Here is a 15,338-nt window from a genome sequence, read left to right on the forward strand (position 1 = left end):
ACCCCCACTGCAGAATTCTAGAGGGTTCCAAGGCTCCAAAAACCAAAACGTCGCGGTGTACTTATAAAACATTGTGGTCTCGCATAGTGTGCTGTGTACACTTGCTGACGATTGCAGCCTAAAAAAGTATTTACGGTACGCACGATAACAGAAACTTAGAGCGTCCCAGGACCCGCTCTTTTGAAGTTTAGTGCGTCCTGAGACCCCCTCCATACATTTCCAGTACGTGTTTTCGGCTTATAGTGCGTATACGACGCAGGGACGTGCACCGTGAGGAGCTCTGTAGGGCCGGACTACCGGGGGGGTTATGGGGGTTGCGCAACCCCCCCCCCCCCCCCCACCCCTAGCCTAAACATGTACCTCACTTATTTAAAACATTTTTTATTATTGTTTATTTTATGCCGTTTCGTGCAAGGAGCGTCCATTTTCCTATCTCAGAATATGACCTACCCATCAGCTTCAGGGGGCTTTGCCCCCTGACCCCCACAAGGGGCTCTGCCCCTTGACCCCGCCAGGGGGAACATCCCCCTGGACCACCACTGGCAACCCCCTCCCTCCTCTTAGCCTAGTCCGGCCCTGCTCTGTATTGTGAAAGGGTCAACTTTGGTTGACTGATGTACACTATACATTGGGGTGTGCACGTTAAAGATCCCACGATTGACAAAAGGGTCTTTCCTGGCAAAATTGTACAGGCATAGATAAAAAAATGTCCACCAAAATACCCGTGTGACTTGGAATAATAGGCCGTGAAAAGTAGGATATGCGCCGAAATGGCTGCGATCTGCTGGCGGATGTGAATGCGTGATGTATTGTGTAAAAAAAAAATCCATCTCACACGGCATAAATAAATCCCTGCACCTTGAATATGTGCGCGATATAAATTGCATGAAATAAAATTTAAAAAATAAATAAATCCCTGCCCTTAGAACTGTACCCACGGAATACGCGCGATATAAGCCTCATATTGATTGATTGATTGAAATGAAAAAAATGAAATAATGCATTCTACCTTACCATGCTTATCACCAAAGAGATCTAACGATGTGTGTCACCTGAAAGGTGGTAAGAACAAGTAATACCAAATGATTGACGCCCAGAAGGAAATTACTGGATCACATCTATATATATACTAGAATGAATACCCGCTTCGCCGGGTAGCCGGCTTCGCCAGGAAGAAGTACTTAGAGCCGTACGCCGGCTTCGCCGGGTCCGAACAATGGACCCGCCAAGCTTAGGTCCCTCCCAGACTCGTGGAATGGGAACAGCACGAAAATGATTCAGTGGCCATAATGCCATTCCTGACCATATCGAGTCCCATCCTTGTCGACGAATGTAACCGTGTTAATCACCTTTGGAGGCGAACTCCACTCAAACAGGATTGAGAAATTTATACCTTATCTGTAAGCCCTTTTGAACTGTTATGGCTTTTCAAAGGAAGGCCAGTACATACAAATACACAAAAGCCGCCAGACCACATCACAAACAGAACTGAACAATCCCCAGGTGTTGCTCACATAGAGACACACACACACACACACACACACACACACACACACACACACACACACACACACACACACACACACACACACACACACAAACACAGAGAAGCCGTATCTATAGAGAGATAGATGACAGTGTATTTTTCGCGTGGCTATAAATTGATTCGACCTTTGCACTTTTACAGTGAGGATAATTTACGGGTCCAATTTACGTTCTGGACACTGCGGTGACCTTCTAAAAATAGTAACAGAACGCCGGGAATATCCGAAGACACCCCACTCATACTATAGTGCACCATACGAAGGAAGGGAGGTAAACGCTGAAAACCTGGAGAAGATGAGAAGATAAGGAAGAGTTACTTATAATGGTGAAATGAACACAAAAACCAAAATCGGTTCAGCGCTGCGCGCTGACAGCACGTGTTGAAATATCTCATCGATGATATTGTGTCCGGGGTGTAGCTGAATACGGTGTCCAAATTTGAAAAAGATCCACCGAGAACTTTGGCTTTGGTGTGTCGGTATGGGGGCCCGGGTAGCTGAGGTGGAACCAAAATAGCTGAGGTGGAACCAAAATCGGTTCAGCGCTGCGCGCTGAGAGCACGTGTTGAAATATCGACCAGGTTGTGTCCTGTCCCGGGTCTACCTGAATATGCCCACCAAATTTGAAGCAGATCCATCGAGAACTTTGGCCGTGCATCGCGAACTCACACACAGACACACAGACACAAGTCGTATATGTATATATACGCGAAAAATACACTTTCATCTATCTCTCTATAGATACGGCTTCTCTGTGTTTGTGTGTGTGTGTGTGTGTGTGTGTGTGTGTGTGTGTGTGTGTGTGTGTGTGTGTCTCTCTATGTGAGCAACACCTGGGGATTGTTCAGTTCTGTTTGTGATGTGGTCTGGCGGCTTTTGTGTATTTGTATGTACTGGCCTTCCTTTGAAAAGCCATAACAGTTCAAAAGGGCTTACAGATAAGCTATAAATTGCTCAATCCTGTTTGAGTGGAGTTCGCCTCCAAAGGTGATTAACACGGTTACATTCGTCGACAAGGATGGGACTCGATATGGTCAGGAATGGCATTATGGCCACTGAATCATTTTCGTGCTGTTCCCATTCCACGAATCTGGGAGGGACCTAAGCTTGGCGGGTCCATTGTTCGGACCCGGCGAAGCCGGCGTACGGCTCTAAGTACTTCTTCCCGGCGAAGCCGGCTACCCGGCAAAGCGGGTATTCATTCTAGTTCAAAATAAATAAGTACACTTTGTAATGTGAAAATGAAATGCTGATGCTCGTCACCTGTAATTGCTTGTCTATGAACATGCAACACACACTCATTTTGTATCAAGCATACCAAAACGTCTTCGGTCACTTTATGAAATTAACGAACAGCTTTTCCTTGTGATATCACTGAACACAAATGATTAGATCAGCAGAAAGCAATCACTTTGCATGACACTGGAGTCACTTTTTTTTCCACATCGCATAATCGTCACGCTCATAAGAAAAATATCTATCTCAGTGTTAGGCATTTCTGTAGTGAAACTACAGGGGAAGCTACCGGAAGGGTATCTATCATGTGTTAGAGAGTACAAACTCTCAGACCATCGGAAACCATTGCCACGGTAACGTAAACTAAACTGCCGATCTCGTTTCTTGAGTTAGGCACTTTTTTTATGATACAGGAAGACTTGTTTTGAGAATGTGAAAGTATGCAAAAGCTCTTTGTGGGCTATACAGTTTTGCTGATTGAAAATGTTGCTGTCAGCTCTTTATCTCATGTTTATTCAGCTGTAACCGCTCGAGATAGGCAGTTTGCAACTTATCACTGAAAGGAGATAGGCAGATTGTCTTATGAGCGTGACGTAATGGTGCTAGCCAGTCTGATAACATAGCAGTTCAATGTTAATATTTTGTCATAGGATTGAAATAACTTTAACCGGTGATTACTGGGGATTGATTGATTGATTGATTGATTGTTTTGTTGCAGGCACCGGAGTTTTTCTACAGACGGGTCTGGTTTGATCTGAGAATGAAAAAGCTTTCCGAAATGCAAAAGTTCGAAAGAGCACTGACGTTTTGGGCTGCAAAACATACTTCCTGATCATTGCAATTCTGCTTTGACAACAGCAGTCATAATTATAGCTGTTATGCTCCAAATGATTTTCTTTTTCTCGCTCTCTCTCTATCTCTCTCACTCTCTCTCTCTCTCTGTCCCTCTCTCTCTGTCTCTCTCTTTCACTCTGTCTGTCTGTCTGTCTGTCTGTCTCTCTTTTTTTCTCTCTCCCTCTCTCTCTCTCTCTCTCTGTCTGTCTGTCTCTCTCTCTGTCCCTCTCTCTCTCTCTCTTTCACTCTCTCTCTGTCTGTATGTCTCTCTCTCTCTCTGTCCCTCCCTCTCTCTCTCTCTCTGTCTCTCTCTTTCACTCTCTCTCCCTGTCTGTCTGTCTGTCTGTCTCTCTTTTTCTCTCTCTCTCACTCTCTCTCTTTCTCTCTCTCTCTCTCTCTCTCTCTCTCTCTCTCTCTCTCTCTCTCTCTCTCTCTATTGTGAAGTTATGTATGCATCGAACAGAAAAAGACACTTTTTACAGAACATTGTTTCGCTAGTAATAGATTTGGAAGTTACCTTTCAACATGACTGTGTTACTGCTGGATCTTCAGTTATTGAAAATGTATCTCGCAATTAATTAGCTGCTGCTGTTGTAGCTTTCTTCAATACATCATGTTCATTTTATTGTTTGTAGAAACTGGCAGGTCAAATAACATTCACGAGAGGGATGGTATGAAGTTGAATTTTGTTCACAAAGTTTGACGGTAATAAAGAATGTTTACTTCACTTTGAGAGTTTTCAGGTGTCTTTTGTGATGTGCTGCATTTCAGATGGCGTCAATTTCTCTAATGTTACGTATATCTTCCTGTAGTCTAGGCAGGTCTGTGTGTGTGTGTGTGTGTGTGTGTGTGTGTGTATGTGTGTGCTTGTGTGTGTGTGTTTGTATGTGTATGTCTGTGTGTGTGTGTGTGTGTACGTGTGTGTTTGTATGTATGTTTGTGTGTGTGTTCAATTCGAAGTTATTTCTCAATATCCTTGTACACACACACAAACAAACACACACACACAAACATACACACACACACACACACACACATACATACACACACACACACACACACACACACATCGTTGGTACTAAGACAACTTTCTTTTAGAATAGTTACATTCAAAGCACACTGCATTTTATTTTAACTTCTCCCACGGAAGAAACAACACAACGTAATCAATACTTCTTCTTCTTTCATGGACTGAAACTCCCACGTTCGCTCATGTTTTTGCACGAGTGGGTTTTTACGTGTAAATCAGGGTTTTTAACCGCCATTTAGGCAGCCAAACGCCGATTTCGGGGAAAACATGCTGAGTATTTTCGTATTTCTATAAGTATACCCACCGAAGTCTGACATGGATTACCGGATCTTTTCCGAGCGCACTTGGTCTTGTGCTTGCGTGTACACGCGAAGGGGGATAAGGCACTAGCAGGTCTGCACATAAGTTGACCTGGGAGATCGGAAAAATCTCCACCCTAAACCCACCAGGCGCGGCCGGGATTCGAACCCGCGACCTTCCGCATAGGAGGCCGAAGTCTTATCCCCTCTACCAATGTACCCGTCGTATTCCGTTTCGAAAGTCACCTGCAAGATCCCCACCAGGCTTTGCGTGTGTTGGTGTCTTGTATTCTTTAAGTTGTCTTGCAGCGAAAAAGTTGACGGCACTCATGACGGAATCGCCATGAACAAAAACTGTACACGAGAGGGTTGATAGCGCTGTTGATGTAATAGGAACGCAAACTAATGTATCGCAGATTGATATCAATGTCCGCCATTTCTTCTTCGGAGACTACTTGATACAGAGCTTCCATCACCATGTAAGGGAGGAAATTCACAACGAACACCACAGTCAGAACGAAGAGCATGAGCGTGGTGTGGGAAGGAATGTTCTGGACTTCACTGCCCAACTTGATAGGTTGTCTCCGCCCTGCAAATTGTTTGGAAATAGACGAAGGTCTTCTCTCCTTTGTATTGAAAGTAATATCCGATTTGTCACTGCCGAAGCTTATACTCCGTGTTGACGTCGTCTTGAATGGAATGTGTTTGTGCTGTTGCGAATTAGAGAAAGACTCTATTTCCAGTACATCATGTTTCCCACCGTTTGCAATGTCTTCAGACTGCCGTGATTCTGATGAAGATCTCTTTTCCTTTGCATCATGACTTTCAACATCCGTGTTATCGTCCTGTCCATGATGATTTTGCGCTGGTTGCTGTACTTGTACAGCGGTTTCTTTGATCTTTGGGTTGGTGCTACTATTATCACACTGTACGTAATGATGTGAGTTCTCTTGTTCGTATGCAGAAGACGAGATGCTCTTCATTTCGATTCTGACATTTTCTTCTTCTAGTGGTTCAAGCTGATGAGGCGTTGACAACGCCATCTTTGAGACTGGCAAGACAACATTCGGCTGTTCCGGTTTTGGTGATTCTAACACTTCGAGGTGATTTCTTTGGACGTGTTCTTTATCAGTGCCATGTTCAGTATTTGCAATATTCTCCGTGTTCTGTGTGTAAGAAATCGTACTGACGAGCTCGAAATTGTCGGATATTTCTCTGCTGGTGGTGACTTTTGCAGCTTTCGTGTGCCGCCACAGGTGAAATATTATTCGTCCATAGGACACGCTCATTATGACGACGCACACGACGTAAGATGTTGCAAGAAATCCGTCGTACACTTGTAGAAACCCAGACACGTTATACTCGTCAGTTATGAAGCACTCTACACCAGTAATGTTCGTTCCGTTGAAGTGCAGTGTGTGATTTCCAGTCAGAACACAGTAGGGCACTGCAATGACACAAGAAACAGCAGCGCAGATTAAAATCGCACGGTACACAGTTCGCACAAAATAAAGTGAGCTGGGTATCAGGCTGCAAATGATTTTTTGCCGAGTGACCGATACCGCCACCAGAATGCTGGCTGACAACATGACAAGGAATATGGTGATGGTGCTGGATATCTTGCAACCCCAGCTTGAGTAGAACGTTGCATGGAAGCGAATCTCGAGAAGATGCATCGGTATGGCGAAGATGTTAATGAGAAAGTCGCACAAGCTCATGGCCAGAATGTACGTTCGGATGACGCTGGGTTTGAACCTCCTGTAGTACACGGTGAAGACGACGGAGTTACCCACTGAACCCATTACCATGAGAACGACAAGGTATATCAGCGTGGGTGCCAACACAGACACAAATTCCAGATTAACCTCCTCAAGAAAGTCCTCAATATCTTCCTGGGGGATGTTGGAGCTGGGAAGTGTTGTTTGTAATAAGCTACTGTTTGCCATGGTGACGTTATAGCTGACACTTAGGGCTTGGTGTTGTCATGGTAACAGCACGACAGCTACATCATTCTGCAACAGATCAAACAAAGCAATGCTAAGGTTAAAAGTTGGTTTCAAGCTAAGACATAAAATTAAGAATAACAAGAAACTGATAAAGCCTATGAATTAAAAGTCTTCTTTTTTTTAACACTGCAACATTTACAACAATTTGACGAATTTGTTTTTAGTCGTGCACTTTTGTGAATCTTGTTAACCAATCAAAGGCAATGCAATTTTAAGAATGTTTTTTATTATTTTACACACACACATACACACATACCTAAACTGTGGATGGTTACCTAAGAGGCGGCACTGGGTGTAGTGCCTTTCTAGTGCACTTGCACTACAACAGCACTGGGTGCAGTACTCGCTCCGGCATCGAAGAATTTTGCACTAAAAAATGCACAAAATTTGACCTATTTCGTCGCCTATAGAGGACGGAAAGAATGTCATTTTGAACATTGTTATGACATTCTTTCCGTCAAAAAAGTCAATTTAACGGTGTTAAATGAAGCGACCATCCACACAATTAGGTTGTCATCCAGAGTTTAGGTTGCCATCCACGTGTGGATGGTTGCCTTATGGTGATTTAGGCAACCAAACCTGTGGAAACCGGGGTACACACACACCCACACACACACACACACATACATATACACACACATATATATATATATATATATATATACACACATACACACACACAGACACACACACAGACACCCACACACACATCCCCCACCTCCCCCCCCCCACACACACACACAGACCGACGTCGACTTAGTCTTTTATCCTCCCAACCCTTTTTTTTTATCCTTGAAAAAAAAGTTAGTTACACTTACAAGGACAAAACTCGATTGTTCAGACTTCACAAGGAACGTTTCTCTTCTCTCTGGGGGCAAGAACTCGCGCACTATCCGGCCAATACAAAAACCCATATGCTCTTGTGTAAAAAAAACAACCCCACCTTCAATTAATACAGATTTATAAAAAGAAACAAGTCGCGTAAGGCGAAAATACAATATTTAGTCAAGTAGCTGTCGAACTCACAGAATGAAACTGAACGCAACGCAACGCAGCAAGACCGTATACTCGTAGCATCGTCACTCCACCGCCCGTGGCAAAGGCAGTGCCCGTGGAATTGACAAGAAGAGCGGGATATTCGTTGCGCTGAGAAGGATAGCACGCTTTTCTGTACCTCTCTTCGTTTTAACTTTCTGAGCGTGTTTTTAATCCAAACATATCATATCTATATATTTTTGGAATCAGGAACCGACAAGGAATAAGATGAAAGTGTTTTTAAATTGATTTCGAAAAAAAAAATTTGATAATAATTTTTATATATTTAATTTTCAGAGCTTGTTTTTAATCCGAATATAACATATTTATATGTTTTTGGAATCAGCAAATGATGGAGAATAAGATAAACGTAAATTTGGATCGTTTTATAAATTTTTATTTTTTTTTACAATTTTCAGATTTTTAATGACCAAAGTCATTAATTAATTTTTAAGCCACCAAGCTGAAATGCAATACCGAAGTCCGTGCTTCGTCGAAGATTACTTGACCAAAATTTCAACCAATTTGGTTGAAAAATGAGGGCGTGACAGTGCCGCCTCAACTTTCACGAAAAGCCGGATATGACGTCATCAAAGACATTTATCAAAAAAATGAAAAAAACATTCGGGGATTTCATACCCAGGAACTCTCATGCCAAATTTCATAAAGATCGGTCCAGTAGTTTAGTCTGAATCGCTCTACACACACACACACACACACACAGACAGACAGACAGACAGACACACGCACATACACCACGACCCTCGTTTCGATTCCCCCTCGATGTTAAAATATTTAGTCAAAACTTGAATAAATATAAAAAGGAGACCAGCCTATCGAGTCTTATTTCTTTAGTCTCAGCTTGTCACTGGTAAGAACACTGTTCTGGCCTAATGCAATCTCATTGTCTGGAGTCAGCAAAGCAAAGTTGAAGTTTGTGACAAATGGATTTGTACATAATTTTGTATTGGAGTTATGTGACGCAGGTGTATAAAATTTCATGGGCCACAAACTTTGAGTAGGCACCGCACAGTAAAATATCACTCGTGCAGTGCAGTGCTGTCATGTGTGAGATGTGACCAATCAGAGAAGAGTATTAACTGAGGTCGCGTTTTATAGACCGTACACGGGCAGAGCTTTACAGACCGTTGAAGGGAGAAGACGGGTCTCTTTTTGGTAAAGTTTCTCACCGGGCGCTGGAGGTCGGTTGGTACGACTCGTGCCGCGGAATTGAATCGTAGGATTCAACTGCTGTGTTTACAGGTATTTATTGAATTGTATTTTGCTCAGAGATATTATTTTGCTCGGAAATATTGACTTGAAAAATGACCGGGAGAGTCATGTGTGAATTGGCTGAAAAGCGTGCGCTGTTGTCAGCCATTGTTGAAAAGAGAATGTTTACATGTTTTTCGGAAATGAAGTCGCTTATGAGTGAGCGGGTGTATATACTGTAACCGCATAAGTTAGTTGACGGTAGTGATAAAGAACGGCAGTATTATCGAGTAGAAAAGTTTATTCAGGTATGGAGACTTATGGTAGTTTAAACTTTTGTATTTTAGCATCCCGGGCCGAGTGGGTCGCGGAAATGGGGAGACGAGACGGGAGGTTCCGCCTTTGCGTCCTGAGCCGTGAGTTTCGGGGGCGCAGGAGGGAGTCAGCGTGAAGCGCTGAAGAACGGGGACCCCGTCCCATTCCACCACGCGAAGACAGTTTGCGTGGGTGGTGTGGACCAGGGCGTGTCACTGTATTGTGTGAGTACGACTGGAAAGACGTAACCGGCGAGAGAGCTGTGTGGAGATAAGTTCCCCAAGTTAACAAACACGAGACGCAGAGCGTTCGTGACTTTTTATCTGTGTGTAACAGAAATGACAATTGACAGAAGTATTGCCTGAGACAATGACTTCGTGTGTAGTGGGGCAGACAGGCTCCCACGGAACAAAGCTTGAAGTGTTCTACGTGTGTGCACGTGAATTATAGACTGCATGAGAAAGTAACATGTGTGTATTTCTGTGCAGCTAGATTTCTGTATATTGACAGAAATAGAAACTTTTATGTTGAGTGAGAGTGATTTGTAGAACGCATGGGAAATAATATGTTTATGTTGTGTTGATTGAATATTTCAATAGAGGAACAGGGGCAAAGGGCCGTAACCGTGTTCTTGTCTTTGTGCCTGGTTGGAGTGTTGTGTGTGTGTGGGAAGACTAGGTAGTAAACAGAGAGTAGCACGCACAATTTCTGATAGGAGTAAATATACATACAGACATACACACGAAAATTCCAGCCGTAACAAAGTTTTAAAAAAATGCAGTCGCCACCTCAACTTGTTTTGAAAGCACAAAAATCATTTCACCAAACAGGCTTATCAAAAATCAGAAAGAAACATTACAGGTTTATGTGTCAGTGCAATTATGTGTATGTATCCATGTTTGTACAAATGCGTCGAATAGTATTTGAGTAACACTTCCCACGTACAAAACACACATATACCTAAGAAGACAGGGCTTCCATCCATTCAGCACAGGAAATGTGGTATAGGCTAGTCCAAGGAAAACGTCAACAGGACTTAATGGGGGCACACTTTTTTCTGTTGAAGGCTTGTGTTGTCTATAAATCCACTAGTGCTTCTAACATGTGTGTGTGCGTTCTCTTTCAAGCAATTCTCTGAAACGCTCAATGCATCAGTTTGTGTGTGTGTTAGTTAGTGTTAGTTATAGAGTGTGTGTGTGTGTGTGTGTGTGTGTGTGTGTGTGTGTGTGTGTGTTTGTGTGTGTCTGTGTGTTTGTGTGTGTCTGTGTCTGTGGGTCTGTGTGTGTGTGCCTGTCTGTCTTTCAGTTTCAGACTTAGTTTTTTCCTTGTGCGTGTGTGTTTGTGTGTCTCTGTGTCTGTGTCTGTGAATGTGTGACGATCCACCCCTCCCTTCCTAACACCTTTTATTCGAGAGACATAATGAACGATTCGGCATTCAGGGCATTCAATTGTGTCGTGTCCGGCCTATGCATACCCATAATTATTGTTCCATCCGCTGTCTATTCATTATTTCTTTTTTCGAAACCCCAACCCGTCGTTTCTTATTATGTGTCCGTGTTATGCACTGGTGGATTGTGTGTTTACGACTTGTCGTTGAAGATCCGGCCTTAACTGTGTTTGACATAGAGGTGCAGGGCATAAGTATCAAATTACTGTATGACAAATTAGAAGTTTTCGTTCAGAATGTTTGAATACCTTATGTTTTCCTTGCTTGGAATTATGGTATATCCACACATTTGAAAATGTACCTCACTAAAATACTAAATATTGGTTTCTAAAACAAGTAAAATGTGAAGAGAAGAATATGCTACCTGTGAAGCGATCGACGAAAAAAAGGAAAGGAAGCGATTTGCTGTCGTAAATGAAACCGGCAGGACGGCCCTGCTTGAAGACTCTGTGCCAAAGGCTACGAAAAGGTCAACGAAATACGGGACGGACGTCTTCAGAGGTAGGCACAGAAAAGAATGTTTTCTCCCGTTTTTGCAATGAAACCGCAGCTGAAGGAAGGTTACAACATAGATTACACGTGCATACTTTTGTCATTACGTCATGAATCCACAAAGTACGTCTTATTTCGAGTTTGCGTCATTCGCTCTCTTTCTCTTTCTTTCTCTCTCTCTCTCTCTCTCTCTCTCTCTCTCTCTCTCTCTCTCTCTCTCTCTCTCTCTCTCTCTCTCTCTCTCTTCTCTCTCTCTCTTTTTTTTCCACACAAACACACACACACACACACTCACACACACACACACATTTCTCGTTCCGAATCTAGCACACGTTGCTTAAAGGCGTATCATTGTTTGCTTTGTCATAAGAATGGCTGCGAGCGAGAGGCAGAAGAGAAGACTTCGAGGAGCTACCAGCCGAAGAGCTGAATGAGTTGGCAGTTGCTTGCCGCATTCTACCCTGAACTCCGGACGACGGACCAACAGCGTTATTCTAAGAGCAGCATGGCTTTCATCAGAGCCGCTTTGAATCGTCAACTGAACAATCCGCCTTTCAACAGGAATATTTGTCTTATGAAAGATTCTGAGTTTGTTTCAAGCAACAAAATGTTCAAAGCAGTACTTAAAAAGGCAAAGGAAGAGGGTTGTGATACAACCAAACATTACCCAAATATCACTGACAACGATCTTGAAAAAATCCGAAATGAAGAGGCTTTTTCGCATAACTCCCCTGTTGAAATTCAGCAGAAGGTGTGGTTTGACATCCAACTCCATTTTGCAAGACGTGGAAGAGAAAATGTTCGGGACTTCAAGGCCTCTTCCTTTGCCTTTAAACAAGATGACAGGGGTCAAGAGTTTGTAGAAATAAACCACACTGAAAAAAAGCAAAAATCACCCAGGTACCATATCGGACACAAACCACACTCAAAAGCCGAGAATGTACGCAAACGGCACCAAGACCTGTCCCGTAAGATCTCTAAAACTCTACATTGAGAAGAGAAACAAAGCGAACGACTTTTTTTTTCAAAAAGAAAAGAGAGGGAAAGGGTTCAACCCCGCTGCTGAGGCCGAGTGGTACACCATTGTACCCCTCGGTCACAACAAAATTGCCTCTTTCATGCCAGATATTTCAAAGCGGCTCTACCTGAGCCAACGGTACACAAACCACAGTGTACGGGCAACTACTGTCTCTCTCCTTGCACACAGTGGGGTTGAAGCCAGGGAGATCATGAGAATCACAGGCCACAAGTCAGAGGCATCTCTGAGATCTTACAACACTGACAGCACCGACAAACAAAAGAGACAATATTCGGCAATTATCCAACACACAGCCACAGACAACACACAGTGACCAAGCAATGAGCTCACCTTGACATCTAGCATCACGCAGAACAACGCAGTTTCATTCCAGCACAACTCTGTCCCCGTCTTCAACATCACAAACAGCGTTGTTAACATCCATTACGGTTCTAAAAACACATGAAGAAAAGTTCGATGTGGCCATCTGACTTGTAGCCTGTGATTCTCATGATCTGTAGGAAAGTTTGCAAAAAATATGTCGTCGCAGCGTTCATGTCTATTCAGTGTTCAGTTAGTGTTTTCCTTTTTTTCTGATGTTCCGAATAAAACTTTACATTCCGTACAATTCACATGGCTTGTGTCTTCTTTCTCTGGATTGAATGATCGGCACAAACACTGAAGCAGACGACAGACTCAAAGTTCAAGCAACACATAAGTCAGTTAAGAATGTAATACATTGTAAGTTCCACAAAATAGTAGGACGTCATCTGTGACGTATGTTTGTTCTCTAAGCTACGTCAGTTGTTCCGTCTGTGTAAAACATCGCCAACAACAAAACATGCTGTCTTGTAGTCGCGACGGAGTCAGGCACAAGCCAAATATGTGTAATTAACAAAATACAGAGAATGTCAATGCACTAAAATCAGAGATGTTCATCGAACTTCCATCGAAAAAGGTATGTGGTCGGCAAATCGATATGTGTGCGTAAAATGACCATACACAAATTTGCAAGCAACCTGTTCACACCCTGTGATCATGAGCACAAAATTAATGTGTTCGTCGTCAGATTGAATTACAATAACATTAACATGCTTCCATTTGAAACTTCGAGGTCTTCATCGGGGATTGACGCCCTCCCAAAGCCTAATTGAAGCCCGACGGAGCGAATCCCTGATGCAGCACAGGAAATGTGGTATAGGCTCCAAGGAAAACGTCACTTTTTCTGTTGAAGGCTTGTGTTGTCAACAGGAAATGTTTTGTGGCTGGCTGCAATATAAACACTCTTGAGCGAAAGCCTATAAATCCACTAGTGCTTCTAACATGTGTGTGTGCGTTCTCTTCCAAGAAATTCTCTGTAAACGCTCAATGCATTAGTTGTGTGTGTGTGTGTGTGTGTGTGTGTGTGTGTGTCTGCCTGTCTGTCTTTCAGACTTAGTTTTTTCCTTGTGCGTGTGTGTTTGAGTGTCTCTGTGTCTGTGTCTGTGAATGTGTGACGATCCCCCCCTCCCTTTCTAACACCTTTTATTCGAGAGACATAATGAACAATTCGGAATTCAAGGCATTCAAGTGTGTCGTGTCCGGCCTATGCATACCCATACTTGCTCCATCCACTGTCTATTCATTATTTCTTTTTTCGAAACCCCCACCCGTCGTTTCTTATTATGTGTCCGTGTTATGCACTGGTGGATTGCCTGTTTACGACTTGTCGTTGAAGATCCGGCCTTAACTGTGTTTGACATAGAGGTGCAGGGCATAAGTATCAAATTACTGTATGAAAAATGAGAAGCTTTTCTTTCCCATAGCGTTGTTGCTTCTTGGCTTTCGTTCAGAATGTTTGAATACCTTATGTTTTCCTTGCTTGGAATTATGGTATATCCACACATTTGAAAATGTACCGCACTAAAAGTAAAATACTACATTTTGGCTTCTAAAACAAGTAAAATGTTTGCAAATGCAAAGAGACCCCTTGAATTTGAGCAAATAACAAACATAAGAGCTACAAACGAAGGTAGATGTGAGAATTATCGGAGTTACTTATACAAAAGAGGAATATATTAACATCCTTTCTTCACGAACTGTCGACTCGATGTCTCTGTCTGTCTGCATATCTCTCCGTCAGTCTGCCTGCCTGTCTGTCTGTGTGTCTGTCTCCCCCTATCTCTCTCTTCCTTTCTCTCTCTCTCTCTCTCACTCTCTTGCTCACTCCCTCTCTCTCTCTCTCTTGCTCTCTCTCTCTCTTGCTCACTCCATCTCTCTCTCTCTCTCTTGCTCTCTCTCTCTCTCTCTCTTGCTCACTCCATCTCTCTCTCGTGCTCTCTCTCTCTCCCTCTCTCTCTCTTTCTCTCTCTGTCTCTGTCTCTCTCTCTGTCTCTCTTTCTCTCTCTCTCTCTCTCTCTCTCTCTCTCTCTCTCTCTCTCTCTCTCTCTCTCTATTGTGAAGTTATGTATGCATCGAACAGAAAAAGACACTTTTTACAGAACATTGTTTCGCTAGTAATAGATTTGGAAGTTACCTTTCAACATGACTGTGTTACTGCTGGATCTTCAGTTATTGAAAATGTATCTCGCAATTAATTAGCTGCTGCTGTTGTAGCTTTCTTCAATACATCATGTTCATTTTATTGTTTGTAGAAACTGGCAGGTCAAATAACATTCACGAGAGGGATGGTATGAAGTTGAATTTTGTTCACAAAGTTTGACGGTAATAAAGAATGTTTACTTCACTTTGAGAGTTTTCAGGTGTCTTTTGTGATGTGCTGCATTTCAGATGGCGTCAATTTCTCTAATGTTACGTATATCTTCCTGTAGTCTAGGCAGGTCTCTGTGTGTGTGTGTGTGTGTGTGTGTGTGTGTGTGTGTGTGTGTGTG

At 42.9% G+C, this 15,338-nt stretch overlaps 2 protein-coding genes and 1 pseudogene across 3 annotated transcripts in view; 2 read left to right on the top strand and 1 right to left on the bottom strand.

Annotated features, from left to right (window-relative positions):
- Positions 1 to 4,298, top strand: part of LOC138979999 (uncharacterized) — a 19,301-nt gene extending 15,003 nt beyond the window's left edge. For both annotated transcript variants that reach the window (XM_070352766.1, XM_070352767.1), the window contains exon 14: positions 3,499 to 4,298. In XM_070352766.1, the coding sequence (XP_070208867.1) occupies positions 3,499 to 3,612 (114 nt within the window). In that variant the 3' untranslated portion in view covers positions 3,613 to 4,298. The remainder of the gene's footprint in view (positions 1 to 3,498) is intronic.
- A 419-nt stretch (positions 4,299 to 4,717) lies between these two features.
- Positions 4,718 to 14,719, bottom strand: LOC138980006 (tyramine receptor 1-like). The gene is made up of 2 exons (XM_070352773.1): positions 12,820 to 14,719; positions 4,718 to 6,955 (listed from the first exon to the last, which is right to left on the bottom strand). The coding sequence occupies exon 2, from the start codon at positions 6,887 to 6,889 to the stop codon at positions 5,237 to 5,239; it is 1,653 nt and encodes a 550-aa protein (XP_070208874.1). The 5' UTR covers positions 6,890 to 6,955; positions 12,820 to 14,719; the 3' UTR covers positions 4,718 to 5,236.
- On the top strand, positions 11,561 to 12,821 carry LOC138979509 (uncharacterized; annotated as a pseudogene).
- Positions 14,720 to 15,338: the final 619 nt, after the last annotated feature.

Source organism: Littorina saxatilis, linkage group LG11 (assembly GCF_037325665.1).
Source record: "Littorina saxatilis isolate snail1 linkage group LG11, US_GU_Lsax_2.0, whole genome shotgun sequence".
In the NCBI taxonomy this organism is placed as follows: Eukaryota; Metazoa; Mollusca; class Gastropoda; order Littorinimorpha; family Littorinidae; genus Littorina; species Littorina saxatilis.